The sequence below is a fragment of the Sminthopsis crassicaudata genome, chromosome 5, assembly GCF_048593235.1.
Source record: "Sminthopsis crassicaudata isolate SCR6 chromosome 5, ASM4859323v1, whole genome shotgun sequence".
Classification (NCBI taxonomy): domain Eukaryota; kingdom Metazoa; phylum Chordata; class Mammalia; order Dasyuromorphia; family Dasyuridae; genus Sminthopsis; species Sminthopsis crassicaudata.
Window position 1 is genome coordinate 56,353,182 of NC_133621.1, and position 27,956 is coordinate 56,381,137.

Genomic DNA, 27,956 nt, shown 5'->3' on the forward strand with positions numbered 1-27,956 from the left:
ATTGGTGGAAAGATCCCCCTTTTCATTTGTAAGACTATCAATTTGATTTTCCTCTTTCTTTTTTTTGATCAAATTTACCAAAGGTTTATCTATTTTATTGGCTTTTTCATAAAACCAACTCTTGGTTTTATTTATTAATTCAATAGTTTTTTTACTTTCAATTTTATTGATTTCTCCTTTTAATTTTTGTATTTCGAGTTTAATTTTTGGTTGGGGGTTTACAATTTGGTCTTTTTCTAGCCTTTTAAGTTGTAAGCCCAATTCGTTAATCTTCTCTTTCTCAATTTTCTTCAAATAAGCCTCTAAAGATATAAAATTTCCCCTTATTACTGCTTTAGCTGCATCCCAAAGATTTTGATATGATGTCTCATCATTATCATTATCTTGGGTGAAATTATTAATTGTTTCTATAATTTGCTCTTTCACCCAGTCATTCTTTTTTTTTTTTTTAATTTTTTTTATTATATATATATATATATTTTATAATATTATCCCTTGTATTCATTTTTCCAAATTACCCCCCCTCCCTTATTCCGTCCCCCCGACGACAGGCAATACCATACATTTTACATGTGTTACAATATAGTCTAAGTACAATACATGTGTGTGAATATCATTTTCTTGTTGCACAATAAACATTAGAATCCGAAGGTACATGCAACCTGGGCAGACAGATATTAGTGCTAACAATTTACATTCCCCTCTCAGTGTTTCTTCTCTGGGTGTATCTACCTCTGTCCATCATTGATCAACTGGAAGTGAGTTGGATCTTCTTTATGTTGAAGATTTCCACTTCCATCAGAATACATCCTCATACAGTATCGTTGTTGAAGTATACAGTGATCTTCTGGTTCTGCTCATTTCACTCAGCATCAGTTGATTTAAGTCTCTCCAACCCTCTCTGTATTCCTCCTGCTGGTCATTTCTTACTGAGCAATAATATTCCATAACTTTCATATACCACAATTTACCCAACCATTCTCCAACTGATGGACATCCATTCATCTTCCAGTTTCTAGCTACAACAAAAAGAGCTGCCACAAACATTTTGGCACATATATGTCTCTTTCCGCTCTTTAGTATTTCTTTGGGATATAATCCCAGTAGTAGCGCTGCTGGGTCAAAGCGTATGCACAGTTTGATAACTTTTTGGGCATAATTCCAGATTGCTCTCCAGAATGGCTGGATTCTTTCACAACTCCACCAACAATGTATTAGTGTCCCAATTTCCCCACATCCCCTCCAACATTTGTCATTATTTGTTCCTGTCATCTTAGCCAATCTGACAGGTGTGTAGTGGTATCTCAGAGTGGTCTTAATTTGCATTTCTCTGATCAGTAGTGATTTGGAACACTCTTTCATGTGAGTGTAAAAAGGAATTTTGACAGTCACCAGGGTGATGTCAGCGAAGCCTAGAGACTTAGATAAACTGGTGCTAAAGGTAAGGAGCAGAACCAGGAAACCATAGTATACAGCAACATCAGTACCACAGTCAATTGTAATGGACCTGGCTCTTTTCAACAGTGAAATGATTCAGGCCTGAGCCAATGATCTGTTCATGATGACAATCATCTGCACAAAGAGAGACGACTGTGGGAACCGAGTGTGGATCACAACATAACATTTTCACAGTTTTTGTTATGATTTGCTTGAATTTCATTATCTATTCCATTTTTATTTTTTTTAATTTCATTTGTCTTTTGCATCAAAATAATCGCATAAATGTGTATGCCTATATAGGAATTAACATGTCTTTAACTGTGGTAAGCATATATTGAATTGCATGCCATCCACATGAGGGAGGGGGGGGGAAGGTGGGAAGAATTGAAACACATGGTTTTTCAAGGGTCCATAGTGAAAAAAATTTCCTTGTGTATGTTTTGAAAATAAACAACTCCAATGAAAAAATAAATTAAAAGAAGTTTGCCTAAAGCATGTGAATGGAGGTAAAGAGTGTTAGAGAAGATACGAGATGAGAAGGAGGAAGATGTCAAGTTTGTGGCCTGTGCAGTAATGCAAGACATATATCTATCCTGGATTTGAACCAGAAATAGAAAAGACATGAAACCCAAATGAAAAATGTTTTAGAAAGAAGTGAATCCAATTCTCTTTACCCGTGAACACCCGATGTAAATATATTTTTTCTTTGTTAATGGACAGTCTGAGAAAGACAAGAAATTTAAAATTTTAGTGTTCAGAAATATTTTCAATCTTTGGTAAAGGTACACTCTAGGTGGAAGCTGGGAAGAAGTTTGAATGGGAATCTGTGGGAAATACAGTTTGAAACCCAATTCAGGGAGAGTGTCTTTGGTTCAGGAAACAATGTAATGAAGAAGCATGCTGATTGTGCACATATACTCCGGTTGGTAACGGATATAACAGCAAAATGGTTCCATTTGATGTCATCACTACCTCACAATGTGTTACTAGGATAAAAGGCCAGGAGTCTCAACAACCGTGCTCTGTGCGAGAGGGAGAGGAGAGGGAGAGGGAGAGCGAGAGCGAGAGCAAGAGCGAGAGCGAGAGAGCGCCAGAGCCAGGGGTAGGTGGAGAAAGTGAAAGAGGGTTAGGGTTAAGGTTTGTGTGTATTCATTCCACAACCTCATATTTCATCAGCTAAGGGGCTTCCTTGTATTTCCCATCCTGAAAAAGCTGTTACAGGTAAGAAGTTCCTTGGTGCAGACCATTCTGGTGGGAATACATGTAGGACGAAGAATGAGGAAGTTTGTAGTTTGGGGGGAGCTGTGTCATTTTGTGGGAAGACATTGTTCTAGAGATTAATGTGAGAGACCTTCCTTGTGCAAGCAACAGGAAATGGACAAGATACTTGTTCCTCAGTCCTCAATGTCCTCAATACAACTGAGATCCTAAGAGAGAAGCCTCCTGTGTAGTCTCTTAGGAGATAACTCAAATTATCTGAGACTCACCTACAAAGAAAATGGCACTTTCTTGTTTTCCTGAAGAGGCTCCTTTGTTCATGAGTAGAAGAGAGACATGGACCTGGGAGTCAGGATGACTAGAGTTTCAAATTCAGTATAAGACAGAGTTGAGAGTTCCCTGAGGCAAAACAGTTCCCCTGTTTGCCTCCATTTCCTCACAAGATTGATATAAGGATCAAGTGAGATGGTATATTGGGAAAAGATGTTGAGAACAGTGAAAGGACCGAAAAGTGTTTCCTCTTACACCCTCTCCTGATGTGAACCCGAGACTGCCAGCAGATCCTATTGGTTAGACTATTCAAAGAATTCCATCCTTTGGGAGACCAAGCTTAAACCCCAAACACTTGTGGATTCCTTTAGCCAGAGAGGAGTTGGAGCAGAGCAGTATCAATGTTCTTCCACTTTTTCTGACAAGCTACTGGAGCCTCTTCCATCTTTCTCCAAATCATCTTTAAAAGTCATAAAACACATTCTTTGTAATTTCAAAATATCGATCTATTCCATTTTTTCGATGGGAGTGGGTGGACAAGATTTTTCTTTGTATCTGTAGATATCCAGGGAAGGTATGGAAAATCCCTTTCTCTCTGTATATGGGAAGACAGTGTTTCATTACTTCTTAGTGACCTAGTGTGCTTCAAGTCACGGAATGTGTTCAGAAAGGTGAATCCAGGGTACAAGTGTAGGTTAGGACTTCGAACTTGTATGTCTGGCCCATCTGATCCAATTTGTAATGAGAAGTTTGCCCTTAGGGCTTGTGGATTTGAGAACAGAAATAGAGAACTCTTCAGGGAAAGAAGAAAGAGGGATAGGAGCCACTAGTCTGTCAGCCTGGCAAGTCCATAGGATGTTTTGAAATCAAAAAATATTGTAATTCTCAGAAATTTTGTGCTTTGAGCAGTGTAAAGTAACCACCAAAGCAAACAAATGAATTTGATTGAGAGTTTATACTGAATGACACTTTGTCTGCAAAGTGTCAACTTCTATTTCTCTTGTCCTATAATGCAGTTCCTCATTTGCTGCCTTTGGATTTCTTTTAATATGAGGAACCTGGCAAGAAGGGATGGAGAAAGGAAGAAACAGGGACTGGGACCCAGAGGAATGTATCATTTTTATCAAAGGTGTTGAGGTTGGCTCTACTGTTAAAACATAGAGGACGATGAAAGGAAGCTGCTGGGTTGAGTCCGATGAGCTATTAGAGCCTTCTTGAACTGCTAGCTGCTGCTTTAGCCGGGAAGATGGGGTAGTTATTGGAAACAAAGCTGAGGATTTATTTGTTATCATTCTTTTCCCTCAGGACATCCTTGCAGTTCTACATGATGAAAAGAAATGGAGTATTTCCCCAAGGTGAGAATCCTTGAACCAACATGTAGTAATACTTCTTTTTACATCAGTCACTGAATTAAATGAGGAAGATAGACTACCAGAATTTCCTGGAAAGAGGGAAGACCAAAAGTACATCCACTAGAATATGCCAGATCAATAGAGTCTAGAAAACTAATGTCCTAAAACATAATTGCAATGATACACTGAAGCTATCAGAAGAGCTTAGGAGACAGGTGGACAGGGTAACCAGCTTGTTAGCTATGGGAGTGAAGAAAAGCAAACCTCTGTAGGAAAATGCATTTGAGGAAGTTATGAAAACATGCCTCAGTGAAGCGATGGTATGTGGGCTAAGCAAAGGAAAGTGTGGCAGATGACTGAACCAGCAAACCTCAATGACAGAAAAGCGAATTTCATATGAGAGCAGAGGGTGCAGGACAAAGAACACATTCTGTTTTGGACACATTGGGGGTTCTGGTGCAATTCGGCATCCAGGTCAAAAACAGATATTACATGCGAGTTGGGGAAGACAGTTCAAGACAGAGACTGCAGCACGATCGGTATATTTGGGAGTGTTTTTAAGTTGTATCTATTTCCATTGCTTCATAGGAGGATGATACTTGTAAGTCGCTAGGACATGGCTGTAATTCTGGCAGTTGAAGGAGTAAACATGGCCAGAGAATAAGAGGTGTGAGGTGAAGAGGAAGGGATAACAGCTTTTCTCAAAAAGTGATTTAGTGCAGTGAGATGGGAATGCACTGAGAAAAGGGAAAGGGGCCAATTAACTTCCATTGGAAGTTAGAGTCAAGAAGAAACTTTTCTGTTGGAGGGGAAGAGGGATACATGAGGTTGGTTGAGTGAACCTTATTCTCATCAATATTGCTTCAAATAGGAAACACCATCAATACTGAATAGGGATATCAAACTCTTATCTTAGCTTGCAGGAAAATAGGAGGTTAATGCAACATGAGAAGGGAGGAGTGATTAAAGAAGAGGTCATTTTGGAAGAGTCACTGATAAGCAGCAAACTGCTTTGCAGGAGAGACAGTGTAAAATGAGAGAATAAATTTGGGTTGGAAATGCAATTAGAAATAGTAAATGTAAACGCAATTTTTGAAACAAGTTTCCCTGATAGATGTTCCTTGTTCACTGGGAAATGATGAGCAGAATATTCACAGGGAGAAAAAACCCTACAAAATCCTCCATGAACAGAGTGAAACATGCCATATGTAAAAAGATCTCAATATTCTTCGATCATCAGCACAAAATGATTTAATTATTCTCAGTAATGCAACCATCCTTAATTATTCTGAAGGAGGCATGGTAAAAAACAAAAACAAAAACAAAAACAAAATCAAACAAATAAACAAAAAAGACTATCCATTCACAGAAAAGAATAGAGTGTTCCTGTATACAGATCAAAGCATTCTCTATTTCCCTCTATATCTATTTTTCACTTAATTTTTCTCATGGCAATTTTTTGGTCATTAAGATGGGAGACCTATATTTTGTTAGCTTTTTATTACAGATTTTATTTACAAGATATATGCATGGATAATTTTTCAGCATTGACAAATTGTTCCTACTTTTCCCCTCCTTCTGCCCACCCTTTCCCCCAGATGGCAGGTTGAACACTACATGTTAAATATGTTAAAATATAAGGTAAATTCAATATATGTATACACAGCAAAACAGTTATTTTGCTGTACAAAAAGAATCCGACTTTGAAATAGTGCACAATTAGCCTGTGAAGGAAATAAAAAATTCTGATGAACTTTTGATCCAGTCTGCTATCTGCCTCGGTTTAATGGGAGAGTTCATCTCATTAACATTTACAGTTAAAATTCCTAATTCTGTATTTCCTGCCATCATATTATCCTCTGATTATGCTTTTTTCCCCCTTGACCCCCCTGAATCCCTTCCCAAGTATTTAATTTATAGACCCCACTTGTGATGCGCAGCCCTCCCTTTTTAGTATCCCTCCCCCCTCATTTTAAGTCACTACACATTTCTTGTACCCTTCCCTTATTCCCCTTTTCCTTTTCCCTTTTCCTCTCCCCTTTTCAATGAGGTGAGAGAGAATTCTTTGAAAATCAAATATGTCAATTATTTCCTCTTTGAGCCTACTCTGATGAGAGAAGATTCACACAATGTTTCTTCCCCTCTCTAAATTCCCTCAGATGTGGTACATTTTTATGCCTCTCCTGGGATTTGGTTTCTCTATTTTTATCACTCCTTCCCCTTTTACTGATACTAAGCCATTCCCTTTCCTACTTCCCTTTTTTATATTATATAAGTAAAATCAAATTACCCATGTGGACTTTTGGTATATCCACAACAGAGATACAGTTCTCAAGAGTTCTTTTTTTGTTTCTCTTCAGTCTTGTGGATGTAGATTAATTTTTTTGTTAAAGTCTGTTTTTTGTTTTGTTTTGTTTTGTTTTTTCTTAGAAACAAATGGAATTCCTCTGTTTCATTAAATGACCATCTTCTTCCATGGAAGAAAATGCTAAACTTAGCTGGGTCGTTTATTCTTGGTGGCAATCCTTGTTCTTTTGCCTTTTGGAATATCAGGTTCCAGGCCCTTTGATCCTTTAATGTGGAGGCAGCCAGATTTCACATGACCCGTACTGTGGCACCTTGATATTTGTTTTTTTTTTCCTAGCTACTTGCAATATTTTTTCCTTAGTTTGGTAGTTCTGCAGCTTAGCCACAATATTCCATGGAGTTCTTTTTTTAGGGTCTTTTTCAGGAGGAGTTTGATGAATTCTTTCCACGCCTATTTTCCCTTTTGTTTCTGTTATTTCTGGACATATCCCTTTGATGATTTCCTGTAAAATAGAATCTAGGCTCTTTTTTTCATCATAGGTTTTGGAAAGTCCAATGATCCTCAGATTATCTCTCCTAGATCTATTTTTCAGGTCTATAGATTTTCCCAGTAAGTATTTGATGATATTCTCCAGCTTTAATTTTTTTTTGATTTGTATGACTGATTCTTGGTTTTGCAATGAATCATTCATTTCTATTACTTCAGTCCTGATTTTTAATGAATTATTTTCTTCATTCACATTTTTTAGTTCTTTTTTTCCTGGTTGGTTGGAATATTTTTTCTTTAGTCTGATACTTCTGAAATTTAGTCACACTATTCCTTGGAGTTTTTATTTTAAACTCAATTTCAGAAGGTGTTTGATGAATTCTTGCAATACTCATTTTACCTTCTGATTCTATTACTTATGGGCTGTTTTTTGTTTGTTTGTTTGTTTGTTTGTTTGTTTGGATGGTTTCTTATTAAAGAATATATATCTCGGCTTTTTATTTTACCATAATTTTCAGGAAGTACAATAATCCTCAGATTATCTCTCCTAGATATACTTTTTAGTTCTTTTTTTCTCCAAGTAGAAATTTCACATTTTTTTTCTATTTTTTATTTTATTGTCTTTGCTTGACTGATTCTTTTCTTTGAATGTTATTTTTATTTTTTTTTACAAAAAAAATTATGCCTAGGTAATTTTCTAGCATTGATAATTGCAAAATTTTTGTTTCAACTTTTCCCCTCCTTCCCCTTACCCCTTTCTCCAGATAGCAGGTAAACCAATATATGTTACATACATGAAAGCATAAGTTAAATACAATATATGTATACATATCCAAACAATTATTTTGCTGCACAAAACGGATTGGACTTTGAAACAGTGTACAATTAACTTGTGAAGGAAGTAAAAAATGTAAGCAGACAAAAATAAAGGCATTGGGAATCCTATGTAGTGTTTCATAGTCAACTCCCAGAGTTTTTTCCTGAGGGTAGCTGGTTCAGTTCATTACTGCTCTATTAGAACTGTTTTGGCTCATCTCATTGTTGGAGAGGGCCTCATCCATTAAAATTGATCATCATATAGTATTATTGTTGAAGTTTATGATGATCTCCTGGTCATGCTCATTTCACTCAGCAAATTTTCATATAAGTCCCTCTAGGCCTTTCTGAAATCAGCCTGTTGATCACTTTTTATAGGATAATAATATTCCATAATATTCATATACCACAATTTATTCAGCCATTCCCAATTATTGGGTATCCACTCAGTTTCCAGTTTCTGGCCACTACAAAGAGGGCAGGCACAAGCATTCTTGCACGTGCAGGTCACTTTCCCTTCTTTAAAACCTCTTTGGGATATAACCCCAGTAGTAATGCCACTGGATAACTGGGTTTGCACAGTTTGATAATGCTTTGAACATTGTTCCAAATTGCTCTTCAGAATGGCTGGATGTATTCACAATTCCAGCAACAGTATATCAGTGTCCCAATTTTTCCACATCCACTTCAACATTCTGTAGTCAATTTCCCTGTCATTCTAGGCAATCTGACAGGTGTGCTTCTTGACTGATTCTTGATGTCTCAGGGAATCATTCATTTATATTTGTTCAGTTCTTATTTTTAATGCGTTTTTTTCATTAGTTTTTTTTTAATTTTTTACTTTTATGTATATTTCTAATTAATTTTTAAATGACTATTTTTGCTCCATGGAATTATTTTCCATTTCATTATTTCTTTTTTATTTATTTATTTATTTATTTTACTGCGTTAATGCTCTTTTGTTTTTTTCAATTCACAAATCCTGTTATCTTTTTTGAATGCACAAATCCTATTTCCTGGCAGTTCTTTACCTTTTCCAATTCATAAATTCTGTTTCCTTGCACTCCCTTGGAGTTCTTTACCTTTTCCAATTCACATTTCAGGAAGTTCCTTTTGTTTTCCACTTTATCAAATTTTTCTTTAAATGAGTTATATGCCTTTTCTTTCCTCTCTTGCATAGCTTCTCTTTCCTTTCCCCAGTTTCCTTCTAGCTGTCTTTTAAAATATGTTTTTTATCATTTCTTCTAGGAGAGCCTTGTATGATGGGGACAGGTTACATCCCCCTTTAGGGTTTTGTCATGAACCTGTCAGCTATTTGTCTCCTTGGAGGTGAAAACCTGCTCTCTTTCTGAATAGAAGCTATCCATGGTCCATTTGCTATTTTGACTCATTGTTCTAAAGCCCTTATGATGTGCCTTCAGGTCAAGGGTTTTCCAGTTTCCTCTGTAGAGCAGGAAGAGAGATATTGACAATAGCTATCCTTCAAACAGGCTGCAAAGAGCAGAAAGCTGTGGAAGTGGTCTGGGAAAAGCTCCCCACTAAAAGTGTCTCTGCCCTGAGTAGCACAGGCCTAACTGTGGAGCTTCCCTGCTAGAAGCCCTGCAGTTTGGATTAGAGACTACCCTGGGCTAGAAGCATAGCAGCAAAAGTAACTGCCCTAGGCAGGACCTTGCAGTTGGGAGTAGCAGTTGCCTTGGGAAGATCCCTGTACCAGACAGGAAGTGTCTCAGCCCTGGAGAGGGCAATTGCACTGTGAAAGTTCTGTTGCCCCTGGCCCATCCCCTCCCCATGCAGGTTAGAGGCTTCCCTGCCTGGGACCCTCTGCCTGTCAGATTTGTGACTGCCCCGGACAAAATCCCTGTTCTCCAGAATGCAGCTGCACACGTGTGCTGTGATCTGTGCTGAGTCACTCACATCTGGTTTTGGGTGCTTATAGCCAGATCCAGTTAGATTCTGGTGTTATTTTGGAGTACACTCAACCTTTGGCTGTAATTCCTCTGTTGCTCTACTGCTTTGCAACCAAAGCAGAGCAGCCAGCCTGTGGTAGAGTCCTCCTTGTAAATTTTCCAGCCATACAGACCAACCCACCCAGGTGCACTCACTAGACTAGCCTCTCCTTCTATCTCCCTGCTTAAGGTGGTCTGCTCCCTCCACTCAGGATAAACCTTTTCTGGCGATCATACAGATTTTTTTGGATGGTTAGTTGTTGTACTTCCAATCTTTGGGAATTTTACTAGTCAAGCACTATTTTGGAAGCTGAATTTGGTAATTAGTAATGAGGTATGGGAGGAGTTTAGAATATCACATGTGTCTTCCCCACCCTCTTGGCTCTGCCCCTCAAGATGTATGCTTTTTCTCTATGTTTTGAATAATTGTAAATGCAGTTTATTAATCGTAGGTGGGAATCAAGGAAAAAGGTTAGAAAACAAAAAAAAAATGAAAAAGGAATTTCTTGAATGTAAATTCGGTAAAATGTCAAATGTATTTATAAAAAGAAAAAATGCAATCACTTTTTAACTTTGGATATCATGAGAATCATTTTGCTTTTCAATTAGTAAAACTTGACTGTGTGAGAAACCAGAATCCAGAGTTTCAAAGCCAAAGAAAGAGGATAGAATAAGTGGTGGTTACAGTCAATAAACATTGATTATCTACTCTGCACCAAGCTCCATAACAAGCACTGGGTGTATAAAAAGGCTCAAGGTGGGTTCTGGCCTGAAGGAGCTTCCATTCTAAGGAGGTGACTCCATACAAACAACTCTGTTCAAATAATGGGGTTACCACAAAAATTGGAAGGCAGGAAAGTGTCTCTTGGGCTTCCTCCAAGTATGAAATATAGGAGCGCATGTTGACTAGGGAAAAGTTGTCTTCCAAAGGCCAGTTATCACTATGGGTACGTCATACTCCCTGTGCTATTGCTCTCTTTCCCACACACAGTCTCTTTCTTGATTCCTTCCCGTTTGCTCATATGCTGCCTTCTTCATTCACAGACTTTGTCCAGGATCAACACAAGAGCCTATTGGGGAAAGCAAAATCGCTGATTTTCCGAGGTCCCCCTCACGGAATGCAAGGGCTGGACTTTGAGGGCCAAAAGCACGGCATTCCTGGAAGGCCAAAAATGGAGGCAAAGGACGTTGGGGGCCCATCCTGGGTGAGGAGTTCTTCTTACACCACTCCTAACAATACCATTCTATTTCCTTCAATCGTTATGGAACCATTACTTCCTGTTACCCCTGAATGTCTCCGAAAAGCCACCCCAGCTTATCCTGGCCAAGCCGTCAATGCTGTTCCAAAGAGAACATTCAAAATCCATTTGGCCACAGAATGCCAAACATTGTCTGAGACTGGGCTTGAACGTTCATCTGTGTGGTCCCAGGGAGAATCTTCTGCAGCCAAAGAAGCGGCCCCTAAATGTGACAACAAAAAGATCAGTCGTTTTTGGAAGACCACAGCCAAAGTATCCCCGACACTTCTGAGTGAATCAAAGCTATGTCCCAGCGAGCTATCTGGACCTTCCTTGAATTTGGCCCAGGGAGAAGGTCCACCAACCCATGCAGCCACCCCAAAATGTGGCATGCAGAAATTCAGTTCTCTTTGGAGGAAAACAGCCAAAGTTTTCCCGGCACTGCTGAGTGAATTGGAGACATCTTCCAGAGATCTCGATGATCCCTCCTTCAATTGGGCTCAGGGCGAAGGTCCACCACCCCAAGCAGCCAGCCCAGTAAGGGCCATCAAAGTAGTCAGAACTCTAGGAAAGAGGAGCACCAAATCATCCCCAGGCCTGCCGACTGTAGCAAATACATTCTCCAGTATACTCTCTTCCCAGGGGCCCCAGGGAAAAATTCCTCAAGCCGAAGAAGGCATAAGAGCTTGTGCCATTAAAGGAGTCAGTGAACTTCGGAAGAGGATGGCCAAGGTTTCCCCAGCACTGCCCAATGTGTCCAAGACACCACACAAAGTTGTGTCTAAACCCTGTGATGTTTGGCTCCAGGATGAAGATCTTCCACTGCAAGAAGCCCTCCAAGTGAAAGGTTTCAGTGCTCCTCGGAACAGGAAGACGACCACTGTAAACCCTCGCCCACCCATTGGATCCAAGACATTCCCCACAGTTGTGTCTGACAGGTCCTCTAATTGGCCCCAGGGGGAAGCTGCTTCAGGCCAGGAAGCCACCCCGTTCTGTGGCATCAAAGTAATTATAACTGGGATAAAAAAGTGCACAGAAGGATCCCCAGGTCTGCCAAGTGAGTCCAAGGCATTGCGTGAAATTATCTTCCAATCTTCCTGTAACTGGACCCAGGAAGAAAATGCTGGGACTCAAATTGCTACTCCAGCATGTCCTCCCCAAACCAGTGGCCCCTGGGAGGGGTCGGTCGAAGTCCAGCTAACCTCGTCCCCCCGGTCTGAACCTTCGCCGAGCCTGGTCACCAAGAACTCTGAGCAAAGGCCCCAGGAGATAGGCTGTGGAAAACATAGTGCATTTGGGGCCTTTTTAGAAAATTTACAGATTGGTGGATTAACAGAAGCTCATCGAGCTCTCCTGATTTCTCCCCGAAAAAGAAACAAATCTGCAAATGAGCAAAAATAAAGAAATTAATATTAGAGTTGGGATAGCACAGATGGGTCCTTCACACATAAGTCTGAAAGCTGTAAAAAAAAAAAAAGAAAAAAAAAGCCATGGAGGTAGGGATGAAGCCCGGTAAAGTGGCAACACCGCCAGGCTAAATCCACAGAAACAAGTGGGCACTCCTGGCCAATCTAAAAGTGGTTGTATCCTCAGCAGGAAGCACAGAGACTTTCATCTCTAAGACTTTCTTTTCAAGTTGAGGACTGAGTCCTGGAAGCCTGAGTGAAGCTGGGCTGACTTTGATGGCAGGGGGGGCAGCTGTGCCACTGTAAGCCTTAGGATATTGTCCTGGAGTGGAGCAACCAGGTCCCCATGGGGACAGATGCAGAGGCCTGGGACGATGTGGGCAGCTGCTCCTTGCATGTGAAGGGAGCTTTTGCTTTGGGCTTCCTGTTTAAAGCGTTTGCCTTTCCTGGACAGAGTCTTTGGGGTGCGTGCTCAGAGAGTGACATTGAAGGGGAGCTTAAGGAACTTTCCCCACACACATCAATTAGAGCAGCTTCACACTCATTCCTATTTTTAAAAATGCACCTGCAAAGAACCCCCCACCATTGAAACATGCTATTGGAACAGGGAAGATCAGAGATTTCATTTTTAGAGGATGTAAAAAAATATTTTGCCCCAAAGAATAACGTGTAATGGTTGCATACGCAAAGAAAATATGGAGTACTGAAAAAAGAATGTAAAAATCAAAAGAAATTGAGAAAAAATTATCTCAAAAAAATCCTTCTAAGAAAAACCATAAGCTTATGAAACAAGGAAAACAAACTTCTAAAGGAGGAATGGAGTATCCAGATGAAAATAAGGTTTTGATAAATGAATATTTGAAATGGGAAGCCATAGAAGTGTGGTATAACCAAGAAATTACAAGATTGGAAAAATTGAAAACAAATTGAACAAAGTGAAATAAAACTTAAAAGACAGATCTTCAGGAAAGATGAGAATAGACAATTGAAGAGATGAACTACCTGGAAATTTTGACCAAAAAAAGAGCAGTCCTGATCTCATCTACTGGAAGTGTTTCAACCTAAAAGGGGCAAGTTACTGACCTGGGCTAGTGGGGTGCGGACTGAGGAGGGGCAATGGGTGACATATAAGCGACACCAGAGAGGATGGGTGTGCTGAGTGGCAGAATCAGGGATCCGGTGATTCCAGCTTTGCCAAATCAGTGGGATCTCATTATTTGCTGTCTTGAGGAAACAACTCTGATGATTAGATGAAAAATGCAAGGATCAAATGTGACTAAAATAGAATCAACAAACTGAAGTTACTGTGGGGGTTGCTAAGAACCCCACTCAGAGGAAGACTGAGGAGATAGACAAACCTATCATAAATGTGACTCCTGATTTTGGAGGGGGAGGAGCCAAGATGGCGGAGAAGAAACACACGACTCTGTGAACGTCCTTACTCCCTCACAACCAATTAGACAAATCAGCCTCAGAAGTAGCACTGGACTGATAGATACCACAAGGACTGGAAGCACGACTTAGCAGCTGAAGAGAATCTGGATTTTCAACAGAAAAGGTCAGTCCCCAGGGGAGGAAGAAGAGAGGCCAGCACAGATGGCTGGGTGCTAGCATACTGTGCCTATCGCGCTGGGAAGGGCTCTGGGATCAGAGAAGCCACTGAGATAAAGGAATCTGGCACAGGCTGTTAGCTCTTCTCTGCTTATAATATAGCAGTTCAGAAGAGAAATCTAAAATACTTTAAAAATTCAGATAGATTAGATTTTCCAGGACCCTGGGGGTGACTCAGTAGATCTAGGCACCAGGGGGTGTGGCCTCAGCTCCCACCTGAGAATAGTTAAGAGTTTGACAAGTAGGTGGATATGGCCCAAGGCAACACACACTGCCTAGCTTAGCTGGAGGAAGTGGAACTCAGCTCCAGGAAGTCCCAGAGAAGCGGAACCTTTGAACCACGGACCACGGTTTCTGGCGACACTTCCAGTTTGAGTGCAGGGGCTTTTCACCTCACCTGCTGCAGACATCCACGCCCCACCGGGACGCATAGGCTAGGCTTTGTGCCATATTTACTGTTCAATCTCAACCTCAGGGAAGCCACTAAAACACAGCGCCCTCAGGGCACAGCAGTGCTAGTCACCTGTGAGGCACTTCAAGGGAGGGGGTGGGGAACTCTCTCCCAGAGCTCTATCTTAGCTCAGGTGCAAGAGCTGCTGCATCCATCCAGTCTGGTAGGAAGCTGGTAAAGAAGTAAATAAATAATTTCCTACCCCAGGGACAGACCCCAAAAGATTTTGTAAATATGAACAAAAAAGCCAGAAAAACTATAGATTCCTTCTACACAGAGAAAGAGCGGGTATCCAACCCCGAGGAAGTTAACAGCAGAGAGTCAGCAGACAACAACCTAAAGGGGAACGATTCCTAACCCCCATCACATAACTCTCTCCTAGAAGAGACTATTAAAAAGTTATGAGAGTTTGAGGAAAAATGGGGAAAGGATAGGGAAGCTATGATAGAGAATAACAACGTCCTGAAATTGGAGTTGGAAAAAATAAATTCACAGGAGATGCAGGGAAACAAAATTTGTGAATTAGAAAAGGTTAAAAAATCATAGGAAAGTAGGATTTCTGAATTGGAAAAGATAAAAAAGTCTCAAGAAAATAGAATTTCTGAATTGGAAAAAGAAAATAATTCTCAAAAAAAATTAGGGAAATGGAAAAAATTCCATAGAGCAAAATAATTCATTTAAAAACGAAATTGGGCATTTACAAAAAGAACTAAAAACTGTGAAAGAGGAAAATAACTCCATAAAAGTCAGGATGGAACAAATAGAAATGAATGATTCACATAGAACTCAAGAATCAGTCAAACAAAACAAAAAAAAAAATGAGAAGCTGGAGAACAACTTCAAATACTTACTGGGAAAATCTATAGACCTGGAAAATAGATCTAAGAGAGATAATCTGCGGATCATTGGACTTCCAGAGAACTATGACCAAAAAAAGAGCCTAGATTCTATTTTACAGGAAATTATCAAAGAGAACTGACCAGAGATAATAGAAACAGAAGGGAAAGTAGATGTGGAAAGAATTCATTGAACTCCTTCTGAAAAAGACCCTACAAAAAGAACACCACAGAATCTTGTGGCTAAGCTGCAGAATTACCACACAAAGGAGAAAATCCTGCAAGCAGCTAGAAAAAAACAATTTAAATAGCAAGGTGTCACAATAAGGGTCACACAAGATCTGGCTGCCTCCACATTAAAAGATAGAAGGGCCTGGAACCTGATATTCCGTAAGGCAAAAGATCAAGGACTGCAACCAAGAATGAACTACCCAGCTAAGTTTAGCATCTTTTTCCATGGAAGAAGATGGTCATTCAATGAAATAGAGGAATTCTATATGTTTCTAAGAAAAAAACCAGACTTAAACAAAAAAATTGATCTACATCCACAAGACTGAAGAGAAACAGAAAAAGGTACACAGAACCCTTGAGAACTGTAACTCTGTTGTGGGTATATAAAAAGTACTCAAGGATAATTTGATTTTACTGATATAAAAGAAAAAAAGGGGGGTGTAGTAAAGGGAAGGAGGTTGTTGCAGAAAAAGGGGAAGGAATGATAAAAAGAGGGAAACTACATCCCAGGAAGAGGCATAGAAAATACACCATATCTGAGGGAATTTAGTGAGGGGGAGAATCATTGTGTGAATCTTACTCTCATCAGGAGAGGCTCAAAGAGTAAATAATTAACATATTTGTTTTTCAGAGAATTTTCTCTCACCTCATTAAAAGGGGGGAGAGGAAAAGGGAAAAGGAAAAGGAGAATAAGTGAAGGGACTTGGAGGGAGGGGGGAGGGATACTAAAAAAAAAAAAAGAGGGTTGTGCGTCACAAGGGGGGTCTGTAAATTAAATATCGGGGACGGGGATAAGGGGGGTCAAGGGAAAAAGCATAATCTGGGGATAATATGATGGCAGGAAATACAGAATTAGTAATTTTAACTGTAAATGTGAATGGGATGAACGCTCCCATCAAATGGAGACGGATAGCAGATTGGATCAAAAATCAGAACCCTACAATATGTTGTCTGCAGGAAACACACTTAAAGCAGGGAGATACATACAGAGTAAAGATAAAAGGTTGGAACAGAGCCTATTATGCTTCAGGTAAAGCCAAGAAAGCAGGGGTAGCTATCCTTATCTCAGATCAAGCAAAAGCAGAAGTAGATCTAGTTAAAAAAGATAAGGAAGGAAACTATATCCTGGTGAAAGGTACCATAAATAATGAAGCCATATCAATACTAAACATATATGCACCAAGTGGTATAGCATCTAACTTTGTAAAGAAAAAGGTAAGAGAATTGCAAGAAGAAATAGACAGTAAAACTATAATAGTGGGAGATCTTAACCTTGCACTCTCAGATTTAGACAAATCAAACCACAAAACAAACAAGAAATTAAAAAATTAAATAGAACATTAGAAAAAGTAGGTATGATAGACCTTTGGAGAAAACTGAATGGCAATACAAAGGAATATACTTTCTTCTCAGCAGTTCATGGATCCTATACAAAAATAGACCATATATTAGGACATAAAGATTTCAAAATTAAATGTAGGAAGGCAGAAATAATAAATGCCTTCTTCTCAGATCACAATGCAATAAAAGCTACATTCAGTAAAAATTTAGGGGTAAATAGACCAAAAAGTAATTGGAAAAAGAATAATCTCATCTTTAAGAATGATTGGGTGAAACAGCAAATTATAGAAACAATAATTTCACCCAAGATAATGACAATGATGAAACACCATACGAAAATCTTTGGGATGCAGCTGAAGCAGTAATAAGGGGAAATTTTATATCTTTAGAGGCTTATTTGAAGAAAACAGGGAAAGAGAAGATTAACGAATTGGGGCTTACAACATAAAAGGCTAGAAAAAGACCAAATTATAAACCCCCAACCAAAAATTAAACTTAAAATACAAAAATCAAAAGGAGAAATCAATAATATTGAAAGTAAAAAAAACTATTGAAATAATAAATAAAACCTAGAGTTGATTTTATGAAAAAGCCAATAAAAGAGATAAACCTTTGGTAAATTTGATCAGAAAAAAGAAAGAGGAAAATCAAATTGTTAGTCTTATAAATGAAAAGGGGGATCTTTCCACCAATGAAGAGGAAATTAGAGAAATAATAAGGAGTTACTTTGCCCAACTTTATGCCAATAAATTTGATAACTTAATCGAAATAGATGACTTCCTCCAAAAATATAGGCTCCCTAGATTAACAGAGGAGGAGATAAATTGCTTAAATAGTCCCATTTCAGAATAAGAAATAGAACAAGCTATTAATCAACTCCCCAGGAAAAAATCCCCAGGACAAGATGGATTCACATGTGAATTCCACCAAACATTTAAAGAACAATTAGCCCCAATGTTATATAAATTATTTGAAAAAATAGGGGATGAAGGAGTCCTACCAAACTCCTTTTATGACACAGACATGGTACTGATACCTAAACCAGGTCGAGCGAAAACTGAGAAAGAAAATTATAAACCAATTTCCTTAATGAATATTGATGCTAAAATCTTAAATAAGATATTAGCAAAAAGACTTCAGAAAATCATCTCCAGGATAATACACTATGATCAAGTAGGATTTATTCCAGGAATGCAGGGCTGGTTTAATATTAGGAAAACTATTAGTATAATTGACCATATTAATAATCAAATTAAAAAGAACCACATGATCATCTCAATAGATGTAGAAAAAGCATTTGACAAAATCCTACATCCATTCCTACTAAAAACTCTTGAGAGTATAGGAATAAATGGACGATTCCTTAGAATAATCAGGAGCATATATTTAAGACAGTCAGTAAGCATAAAATGCAATTGAAATAAACTGCAACCTTTCCCAGTAAGATCAAGACTGAAACAAGGCTGCCCACTATCACCATTACTATTCAATATAGTACTAGAAACGCTAGCCTCGGCAATAAGAGCCGAGAAAGAGATTCAAGGAATTAGAGTAGGAAATGAGGAAATCAAACTATCACTTTCTGCAGATGACATGATGGTATACCAAGAGAACCCCAAAGACTCTGCTAAAAAGCTATTAGAAATAATTCAAAATTTCAGCAAAGTGGCAGGATACAAAATAAATCCACAAAAATCCTCAGCATTTTTATATATCACTAACAAAATGCAACAGCAAGAGATACAAAGAGAAATTCCATTCCAAACAAATGTTGAGAGTATAAAGTATTTGGGAATCCATCTACCAAAGAAAAGTCAGGAATTATATGAGAAAAATTACAAAACACTTGCCACAAAAATAAAGTCAGATTGAAATAATTGGAAAGACATTCAGTGCTCTTGGATAGGCCGAGCGAAAACAATAAAGATGACAATACTCCCCAAACTAATCTATTTATTTAGTGCTATACCAATCAGACTCCCAAGAAACTATTTCAATGACCTAGAAAAAATAACAAAATTCATATGGAAAAATAAAAGGTCGAAAATTGCAAGGGAACTAATGGAAAAAAAAACTCAGAGGAAGGTGGTCTAAGTGTACCTGATCTAAAGCTATATTATATAGCAGCAGTCACCAAAACCATTTGGTATTGGCTAAGAAATAGACCGGTAGATCAGTGGAACAGATTAGATACAAAGGACAAAAAAGGGTACATGTATAGCAATCTAATCTTTGACAAACCTAAAGATACCAACAGTAGGGATAAAAATTCATTATTTGGAAAAAACTGTTGGGAAAACTGGAAATTAATATGGCAGAAATTAGATATGGATCCACACTTAACACCATATACCAAGATAAGATCAAAATGGGTCCATGATTTAGGCATAAAGAGGGAGATAATAAATAGATTAGAGGAAGAGACTTGTGGAGGAGGAAGGAATTTATGACCAGAGGAGAACTAGAGATCATTATTGATCACAAAATAGAAGATTTTAATTACATCAAACTAAAAAGTTTCTGTACAAATAATACTAATGCAAACAAGATTAGAAGGGAAGTAACAAATTGGGAAAATATTTTTAAAAGCAAAGGTTCTGACAAAGGTCTCATTTCCAAAATATATAGAGAACTGACACTAATTTATAAGAAACCGACCCATTCTCCAATTGATAAATGGGAAAAGGATATGAACAGACAATTCTCAGATGAAGAAATTGAAACTATATCCACTCACATGAAAGAGTGTTCAAATCACTACTGATCAGAGAAATGCAAATTAAGACAACTCTGAGATACCACTACACACCTGTCAGATTGGGTAAGATGACAGGAACAAGTAATAATGAATGTTGGAGGGGATGTGGGGAAACTGGGACACTAAATCATTGCTGGTGGAGTTGTGAAAGAATCCAGCCATTCTTTAGAGCAATTTGGAACTATGCCCAAAAAGCTATCAAACTGTGCATACCCTTTGACCCAGCAGTGCTACTACTGGGCTTATATCCCAAAGAAATACTAAAGAGCGGAAAGAGACATATATGTGCCAAAATGTTTGTGGCAGCTCTTTTTGTTGTAGCTAGAAACTGGAAGATGAATGGATGTCCATCAGTTGGAGAATGGTTGGGTAAATTATGGTATATGAAGGTTATGGAATATTATTGCTCTTTAAGAAATGACCAGCAGGAGGAATACAGAGAGGCCTGGAGAGACTTACATCAACTGATGCTGAGTGAAATGAGCAGAACCAGAAGATCATTGTACACTTCAACAACAATACTGTATGAGGATGTATTCTGATGGAAGTGGAAATCTTCAACATAAAGAAGATCCAACTCACTTCCAGTTGATCAATGATGGACAGAGGTAGCTACACCCAGAAAAGAAACACTGGGAAGTGAATGTAAATTATTTGCACTAATATCTTTCTGCCCAGGTTACATGTACCTTCGGAATCTAATGCTTATTGTGCAACAAGAAAATGGTATTTACACACATGTATCTAGGTTATATTGTAACACATGTAAAATGTATGGTATTGCCTGTCGTCGGGGGGAGGGAATAGAGGGAGGGGGGGCAATTTGGAAAAATGAATACAAGGGATAATATTATAAATATATATATATATATATATATATATATATATATAATAAAAATTATTAAAATAAAAAAAATAAATGTGACTCCTCCTGACAGCTTTTCCTAGAAGAGGTTGCAAAGAACACTTTTCTGCCACTTCCTGCTTTTGTTTTTTTGTAGACAAACCCTTAGTAAACCTGATTAAAAAAAGGAAAGAGAAAAAGCAAATTGATAGTCTTGAAAATGAAAAGGGTGAACTCACCACTAATGAAGAGGAAATTAGAACAATAGTTAGGAGCTACTTTGCTCAACTTTATGCCGATAAATTCGATAACTTAAATGAAATGGAAGAATACCTTCAAAAATATAGCTTGCCCAGATTAACAGAGGAAGAAGTAAGTAGTCTAAATAGTAGCATCTCAGAAAAAGAAATAGACCAAGCTATTAACCAACTTCCTAAGAAAAAGTCCCCAGGACCAGATGGATTTACAGGTGAATTCTACCAAACATTTAAAGAACAACTAACTCCAATGCTATGTAAACTATTTGAAAAAATAGGGATTGAAGGAGTCCTACCAAATTCCTTCTATGACACAGACATGGTACTGATACCTAAACCAGGTTGATCGAAAACTGAGAAAGAAAACTATAGACCAATTTCCTTAATGAATATTGATGCTAAAATCTTAAATAAGATATTAGCAAATAGACTTCAGAAAATCATCCCCAGGATAATACACTATGACCAAGTGGGATTTATTCCAGGAATGCAGGGCTGGTTTAATATTAGCAAAACTATTAGTATAATTAACCATATTAATAATCAAATTAATAAAAACCATATGATCATCTCAATAGATGCAGAAAAGGCATTTGATAAAATCCAACATCCATTCCTACTAAAAATGCTTGAGAGTATAGGAATAAATGGACTATTCCTTAAAACAATAAGGAGCATATATTTAAAACCTTCAGTAAACATCATATGTAATGGTGATAAACTAGAACCTTTCCCTGTAAGATCAGGAGTGAAAGAAGGTTGCCCACTATCACCATTACTATTCAATATAGTACTAGAAACTCTAGCCTTGGCAATAAGAGCCGAGAAAGAGATCCAAGGAATTAGAGTAGGAAATGAAGAAATCAAATTGTCACTTTTCGCAGATGACATGATGGTATACTTAGAGAACCCCAAAGACTCTGCTAAAAAGCTATTAGAAATAATTCAGAATTTTAGCAAAGTCGCAGGATACAAAATAAATCCACATAAATCCTCAGCATTTTTATACATTACCAACACAATCCAACAGCAAGAGATACAAAGAGAAATTCCATTCAAAATAACAGTCGATAGTATCAAATATTTGGGAATATATCTACCAAAGGAGAGTCAGGAATTATATGAGCAAAATTACAAAACACTTGCCACAAAAATAAAGTCAGATTTAAATAATTGGAAAGACATTCAATGTTCTTGGATAGGCCGAGCGAATATAATAAAGATGACAATACTCCCCAAACTAATCTATTTATTTAGTGCTATACCAATCAGACTCCCAAGAAACTATCTCAATGACCTAGAAAAAATAACAACAAAATTCATATGGAAGAATAAAAGGTCGAGAATTGCAAGGGAACTAATGAAAAAAAAGTCAGAGGAAGGTGGTCTAAGTGTACCTGATTTAAAGCTATATTATAAAGCAACAGTCACCAAAACCATTTGGTATTGGCTAAGAAATAGACTAGTTGATCAGTGGCATAGGTTAGGTTCACAGGACAAGATAGTGAATAAAAATAGCAATCTAATCTTTGACAAACCCAAAGATCCCAAATTTTGGGATAAGAATTCATTATTTGACAAAAACTGCTGGGAAAACTGGAAATTAGTATGGCAGAAACTAGGCATGGACCCACATTTAACACCACATACTAAGATTAGATCAAAATGGGTCCAAGATTTAGGCATAAAGAACGAAATCATAAATAAATTGGAGGAACATGGGATGGTTTACCTCTCAGACTTGTGGAGGAGGAAGGAGTTTGTGTCCAAGGGAGACCTAGAGACCATTATTGATCACAAAATAGAACATTTTGATTACACCAAATTAAAAAGTTTCTGCACAAACAAAACTAATGCAAACAAGATTAGAAGGGAAGTAACAAATTGGGAAAAAATTTTTACAGTTAAAGGTTCTGATAAAGGCCTCATCTCCAAAATATACAGAGAATTGACTTTAATTTATAAGAAATCAAGCCATTCTCCATTTGATAAATGGTCAAAGGATATGAACAGACAATTTTCAGATGATGAAATTAAAACTATTTCCACTCATATGAAAGAGTGTTCCAAATCACTATTGATCAGAGAAATGCAAATTAAGACAACTCTGAGGTATCATTACACACCTGTCAAATTGGCTAAGATGACAGGAACAAATAACGATGAATGTTGGAGGGGCTGTGGGAAAACTGGGACACTGATGCATTGTTGGTGGAGTTGTGAAAGAATCCAACCATTCTGGAGAGCAATCTGGAATTATGCCCAAAAAGTTATCAAAATGTGCATACCCTTTGACCCAGCCATACTACTACTGGGCTTATACCCCAAGGAACTACTAGAGAAGGGAAAGGGTCCTGTATGTGCCAAAATGTTTGTGGCAGCCCTTTTCATAGTGGCTAGAAGCTGGAAGATGAATGGATGTCCATCAATTGGAGAATGGTTGGGCAAACTATGGTATATGAATGTTATGGAATATTATTGTTCTATAAGAAATGACCAACAGGAGAAATACAGAGAGGCTTGGAGAGACTTACATCAACAGATGCTGAGTGAAACGAGCAGAACCAGAAGATCATTATACACTTCAACAATGATACTGTACGAGGATGTATGCTGATGGAAGTGGATTTCTTCAACATAGAGAAGAGCTAATCCGATTCCAATTGATTAATGATGGACAGAACCAGCTACATCCAGAAAAGGAACACTGGGAAATGAATGTAAACTGTTATTTTTACCTTCTGAATCCAATTCTTCCTGTGCAACAAAAAATTCGGTTTTTTAAACTTTCAATATTAATTTTTCTTTTTTTTTTAGAATTTGAAATATAGTATTTGATTGAGGGTTTTTAATTTGGGCTTTTTTTTGAGTGTTTTAAGTTGCTAACCCAATTCATTGATCTTCTCTTTACCTATGTTATTTCAAGTAAGCTTATAGACATGTAACATTTTCCCTCATTTCTGCTTTGGCTACATCCCACAAATTTTGGTTATGATTTCTCATTTTTGTCATTTTCTTGGATCAAATTGTGTTAATAATTTGCTGTTTCACCCAATCATTCTTTAAGATGAGGCTATTTTGTTTCTAATTACTTTTTGATCGATTTATCCCTAGCTTTTTTTGGATGAAGATTTTATTGCATCATTACTGAACAGAATTCATTTACTATTTCTGCCTTCCTGCCTTTAATTTTGAGGTCTTTATGTCCTAATAAAGCAGCAATTTTTATATAGGTTCCATGAACTGCTGAGAAGTAATTATATACCTTTCTGTCTCCATTCAGTTTTCTCCAAAGGTCCTTATTGTGCCCCCCAACTATCAGATTTTTTTTCTGGTTGCTTTGAATATTTTTCCTTAGTCTGATAGTTCTGAAATGTAAATTCCTTGGAGTTTTTGTTGTAGGGTCGGTTGCTGAGGGTGTTTGAGGGATTCTTTCAATGCTCATTTTACCTTCTATTACATATGGGCAGTTCTTTTTGATTTACTGTAAATGTATATCTAGGCTTTTTATTTCACCATAATGTTCAGGAAGTCCAATAATCCTCAGATTACCTCTCCTAGACCTATTTTCCCAGTCTTTTGTTTTACAAAGTAGATATTTGCCATTTATTTTTATTTATTTATTTTTTTTTGTTTTACTTGACTGATTCTTGATGTCTTAATGAATCATTGATTTCTATTTGTTCAGTTTTGATTTTTAATGAGTTATGTTTGTCATTAGCTTTTTTTTTCACTTTTTTATATGTTCAATTGAGTATTTAAATGAATTGATTTGATCAATGGAATTATTTTCAATTTCACTCTTTTTTTTTTTTTTAACCCAGTTATTTTATTTTTCCAATTCACAAATCCTACTTTCTTGGGAGTCCTTTTTCTTGTTGAATTCACAAATCCTACTTTCCTGGCAGTGCTTTACCTTTTCCTATTCACATTTCAGTAAGTTGCTTTTATCCCCAAATTATCAATTTTTCCTTAAGTGAGTTATATGGCTTTTCTGTACTATCTTACATAGCTTCTCTTTCCTTTCCCCATTTTTCTTGCAGCTCTCTTTTAAGATTTTTTATAATTCCTTCTAGGACAGCCTTGTATTATGGATACCAGGTTACATTCTTCTTTAGCTTTTTGCCTGAAGATTGTCTGCTATTTGTCTCCTTTGGGTTGAAAACCCATTCTCTTTTTGTATAGAAGCCATTAATGGTCCCTTTATTTATATATTTGTTCATTCACTTTTAAAGCCCTTATGGTCTTCCTTCAGGGCAAAGAGCTTCCCAGCTTTCTCTGCAGAGCAGGGAGAGATATATTGACAGTACCTATCCTGCAAATGGGCTACAAAGAGTATCAAGCTGCAGAAGGGCTATGGAAGAAGTTCCCCACTTGAAGTGTCTCTGCCATGGGTAACAGAGGCCGAGTTATGGAGCTGCCTTGTGAAGGAAGGGCCTTGCAGGGAGGATTAAGGACTACCCTGAGGCTAGAGGCAGAGCAGCAAAAGTCATTGTCCTAGGCAGGATCCTGTAGTTGGGATTAGCAACAACCTCGGGAAGATCCATGCACCAGGCTGGAAGTTTCTCAGCCCTGGGGAGGGCATTTGCACTGGGGAAGTTCTGGTACCCCAGGCCCAACCCTTCCTTGTTCAGGTTAGATAGTACCCTGGGCTGAGACCCCCTTCCTGGCAGATTTGTGACTGCTTTAGGAAAATTCCTATTCTACAGAATGCAGCTACACAGCTGTGCTGTGGTCTGTGGTGAGTCATATCTAGTTTGGGGTGTGTGTAGCCAGATCTTGTTAGATTCTGGTGTTTTTTTATAGTACAAACTGCCTTTTTCTCTGCTGCTCTAATGCTTTGCTACCAAAGCAGAGCAGCCAGCCTGTGGTAGAGTCCTTCTTGTAAATTTTCCAGTGATAAAGACCAACCCACCCTGGTAAACTCAATAGACTAGCATCACCTTCTATCTCCCTATTTAAGCTGGCCTGCTCCTCCACTCAGGATAAACCTTTTCTGGCAATCTTACAGATAATCTTTGGCTGGTAAATTATTGCACTTCTAATCTTTGTGAATTTTATCAGTCAAGCATTATTTTTGCTGCTGAATTTGGTAATTAGTAATGATGGTATGGGAGGAGTTTAGAATGTTGCATGTGTCTTCTCCACCATCTTGGCTCCGCCCCCCAAGAACTAAATTTTTTGTCAAATTTTATGGAAATGTTTTGAAAAATTGTAAATATACTTTCTTAATAGTGCTTGGGAATAAAGGAAAGAATCTAGGAAGCAAAAAATTAAAAAAAAAACATCTGAAAAAGGATATTTCTTGAATTTAAATTGGGTAAAACATCAAATGTATCTATAAAAAGAAAACAATGCATTCTCTTTTTAACTTTGGAGATCATGAGAATAATTTGACTTTTTAATTAGTAAAACTTGACTATGTGAGAAACCAGAATGCAGAGAGTTTGAAAGCCAAAGAAAGAGGGAAGAATAAGTGGTGGCTACAGTCAATAAACATTGATTATCTACTGTGCACCAAGCTTCATAGTAAGCACTGGGTGTATATGAAAGCTCAAGGTGGGTTCTGGCCTGAGAGAGATTCCAGTCTAAGGAGGTGGCTCCATACAAACAACTCTGTTCAAATAATGGGGTTACCACAAAAATTGGAAGGCAGGAAAGTGTCTCTTGGGCTTCCTCCAAATATAAAATGAAGGAGGACATGTTGACTAGGGAACAGTTGTCCTCCAAAGGCCAGTTATCAATATTGGTAGGTCATTATCCCTGTACCATTGCTCTCTTTCCCTCCTACAGTCTCTTGCCTGATTCCTTCCCATTTGCTCATATGGTGCTTTCTTCTTTCACAGACTTGGTCCAGGAGTAGCACAAGAACCCATTCGAGAAGGCAAAGCTGGTGATTTTCCAAAGTCCACCTCAACAAATTGCAACCTCTTTAAAGAGAAGCAATGCTCAAGCTGTGGCCCTTTAGGGCCAGGATGATGGCATTCTTGGCAGACCAAAAATGGAGGCAGAGGACATTGGGGGCCCATCCTGGGTGAGGAGCCATCTTGCACCATTCCAACAATATCCTGGCATTTCCTTCAATCATGATGCAACCATTACCCGCTGTTTCCCCTGAAAGTCACCCAAAAGCCACCCTGGCCTCTCCTGGCCAAGCAGTCAATGCTGCTGTGAAGAGGACATCAAAAGTCCATTCCAAGCTGGGCATAGATTACAAGACTTCCTCTGAGACTAGGCTTGAACCCTCCTCTGTGTGGCCCCAGGGAGAAGCTTCTGCAGCCAAAGAAGCCACCACAAAATGTGCCATTAAAAGGTTCAGTGCTCTTTGGAAGAAGACCGCCAAAATATCTCATACAGTGCTCAATGAATCCAAGCCATCTCCCAGAGATCTCTCTGAACCCTCCTTTAATTGGGTGCAGGGAGGTGGTCCATCAAACTAAGCAGCCAGCCCAGTTAGTGCCATCAAACCATTGAGGACTCCATGGAAGAGGAGAACCTAAGTATCCCCAGCCCTGCCCACTGAGTCCAAGAGAACCTTCCTTCAATTGGGCCCAGGGAGGCGCTTTTGCAGCCCAAGAAGCCAGTCTTGTTAGTGCCACCAAAGGAGTCAGTGCTTTATGGAAGAGGACCAGCAAAATATGCCAGGTGCTACTGGCCTACTGAGTGGGCCAAATACATTCCACAAACCTCTTCCTTGGCCCCCGGGAGAAAGTCCTTGACTCAAAGATGCCATCCGAGGCTCTGCCATCAAAGGAGTGAGTACACTTCAGAAGAGGATGGCCAAGGTTTCCCCAGCACTGCCCAATGTGTCCAAGACACCCCACACTGTTGTCTCCAAACCATCTGACAATTGGCCTCAGGATGAAGGTCCTCCACTCCAAGAAGCTCTCCAAGTCCGTGCCTTTAAAGGAGTCAGTGTTCCTCAGAAGAAGAACACCAATGTATACCGAGTCCCATCCACTGGATCCAATTCATTCCCCAAAGTTGTCTCTGACAGCTCCTCTAATTGGCCCCAGCGGGAAAGCTTCTGTAGGCCAAGAAGCCACCCCGGTCTGTAGCATTAAAGTAGTCATTACCCATATAAAGAGGAGCACAGAAGTATCTCCAGGCCCGCCAACTGAATCTAAGACATTCTGTGAAATTCTGT

General features: G+C 38.5%; 1 protein-coding gene and 1 long non-coding RNA gene across 2 annotated transcripts; one reads left to right on the top strand and one right to left on the bottom strand.

Annotated features, from left to right (window-relative positions):
• The first annotated feature begins 2,459 nt into the window (after positions 1-2,459).
• LOC141542449 (uncharacterized) lies at positions 2,460-12,561 on the top strand. Its single transcript, XM_074266860.1, has 3 exons — positions 2,460-2,661; positions 4,234-4,283; positions 10,881-12,561. The coding sequence occupies exons 2-3, from the start codon at positions 4,253-4,255 to the stop codon at positions 12,473-12,475; spliced, it is 1,626 nt and encodes a 541-aa protein (XP_074122961.1). The 5' UTR covers positions 2,460-2,661; positions 4,234-4,252; the 3' UTR covers positions 12,476-12,561.
• On the bottom strand, positions 10,357-27,934 carry LOC141542450 (uncharacterized). The gene is made up of 2 exons (XR_012482160.1): positions 27,497-27,934; positions 10,357-11,297 (listed from the first exon to the last, which is right to left on the bottom strand). It is a non-coding gene; the product is annotated as an uncharacterized LOC141542450 (long non-coding RNA).
• Positions 27,935-27,956: the final 22 nt, after the last annotated feature.

Bases quoted from the DNA above. Each gene is read 5' to 3' on its own strand.
- LOC141542449 (XM_074266860.1), top strand. From the start codon at position 4,253: ATGATGAAAAGAAATGGAGTATTTCCCCAAG. The intron at 4,284-10,880 runs GTGAGAATCCTT...CTTCATTCACAG, and splicing joins AAATGGAGTATTTCCCCAAG to ACTTTGTCCAGGATCAACAC.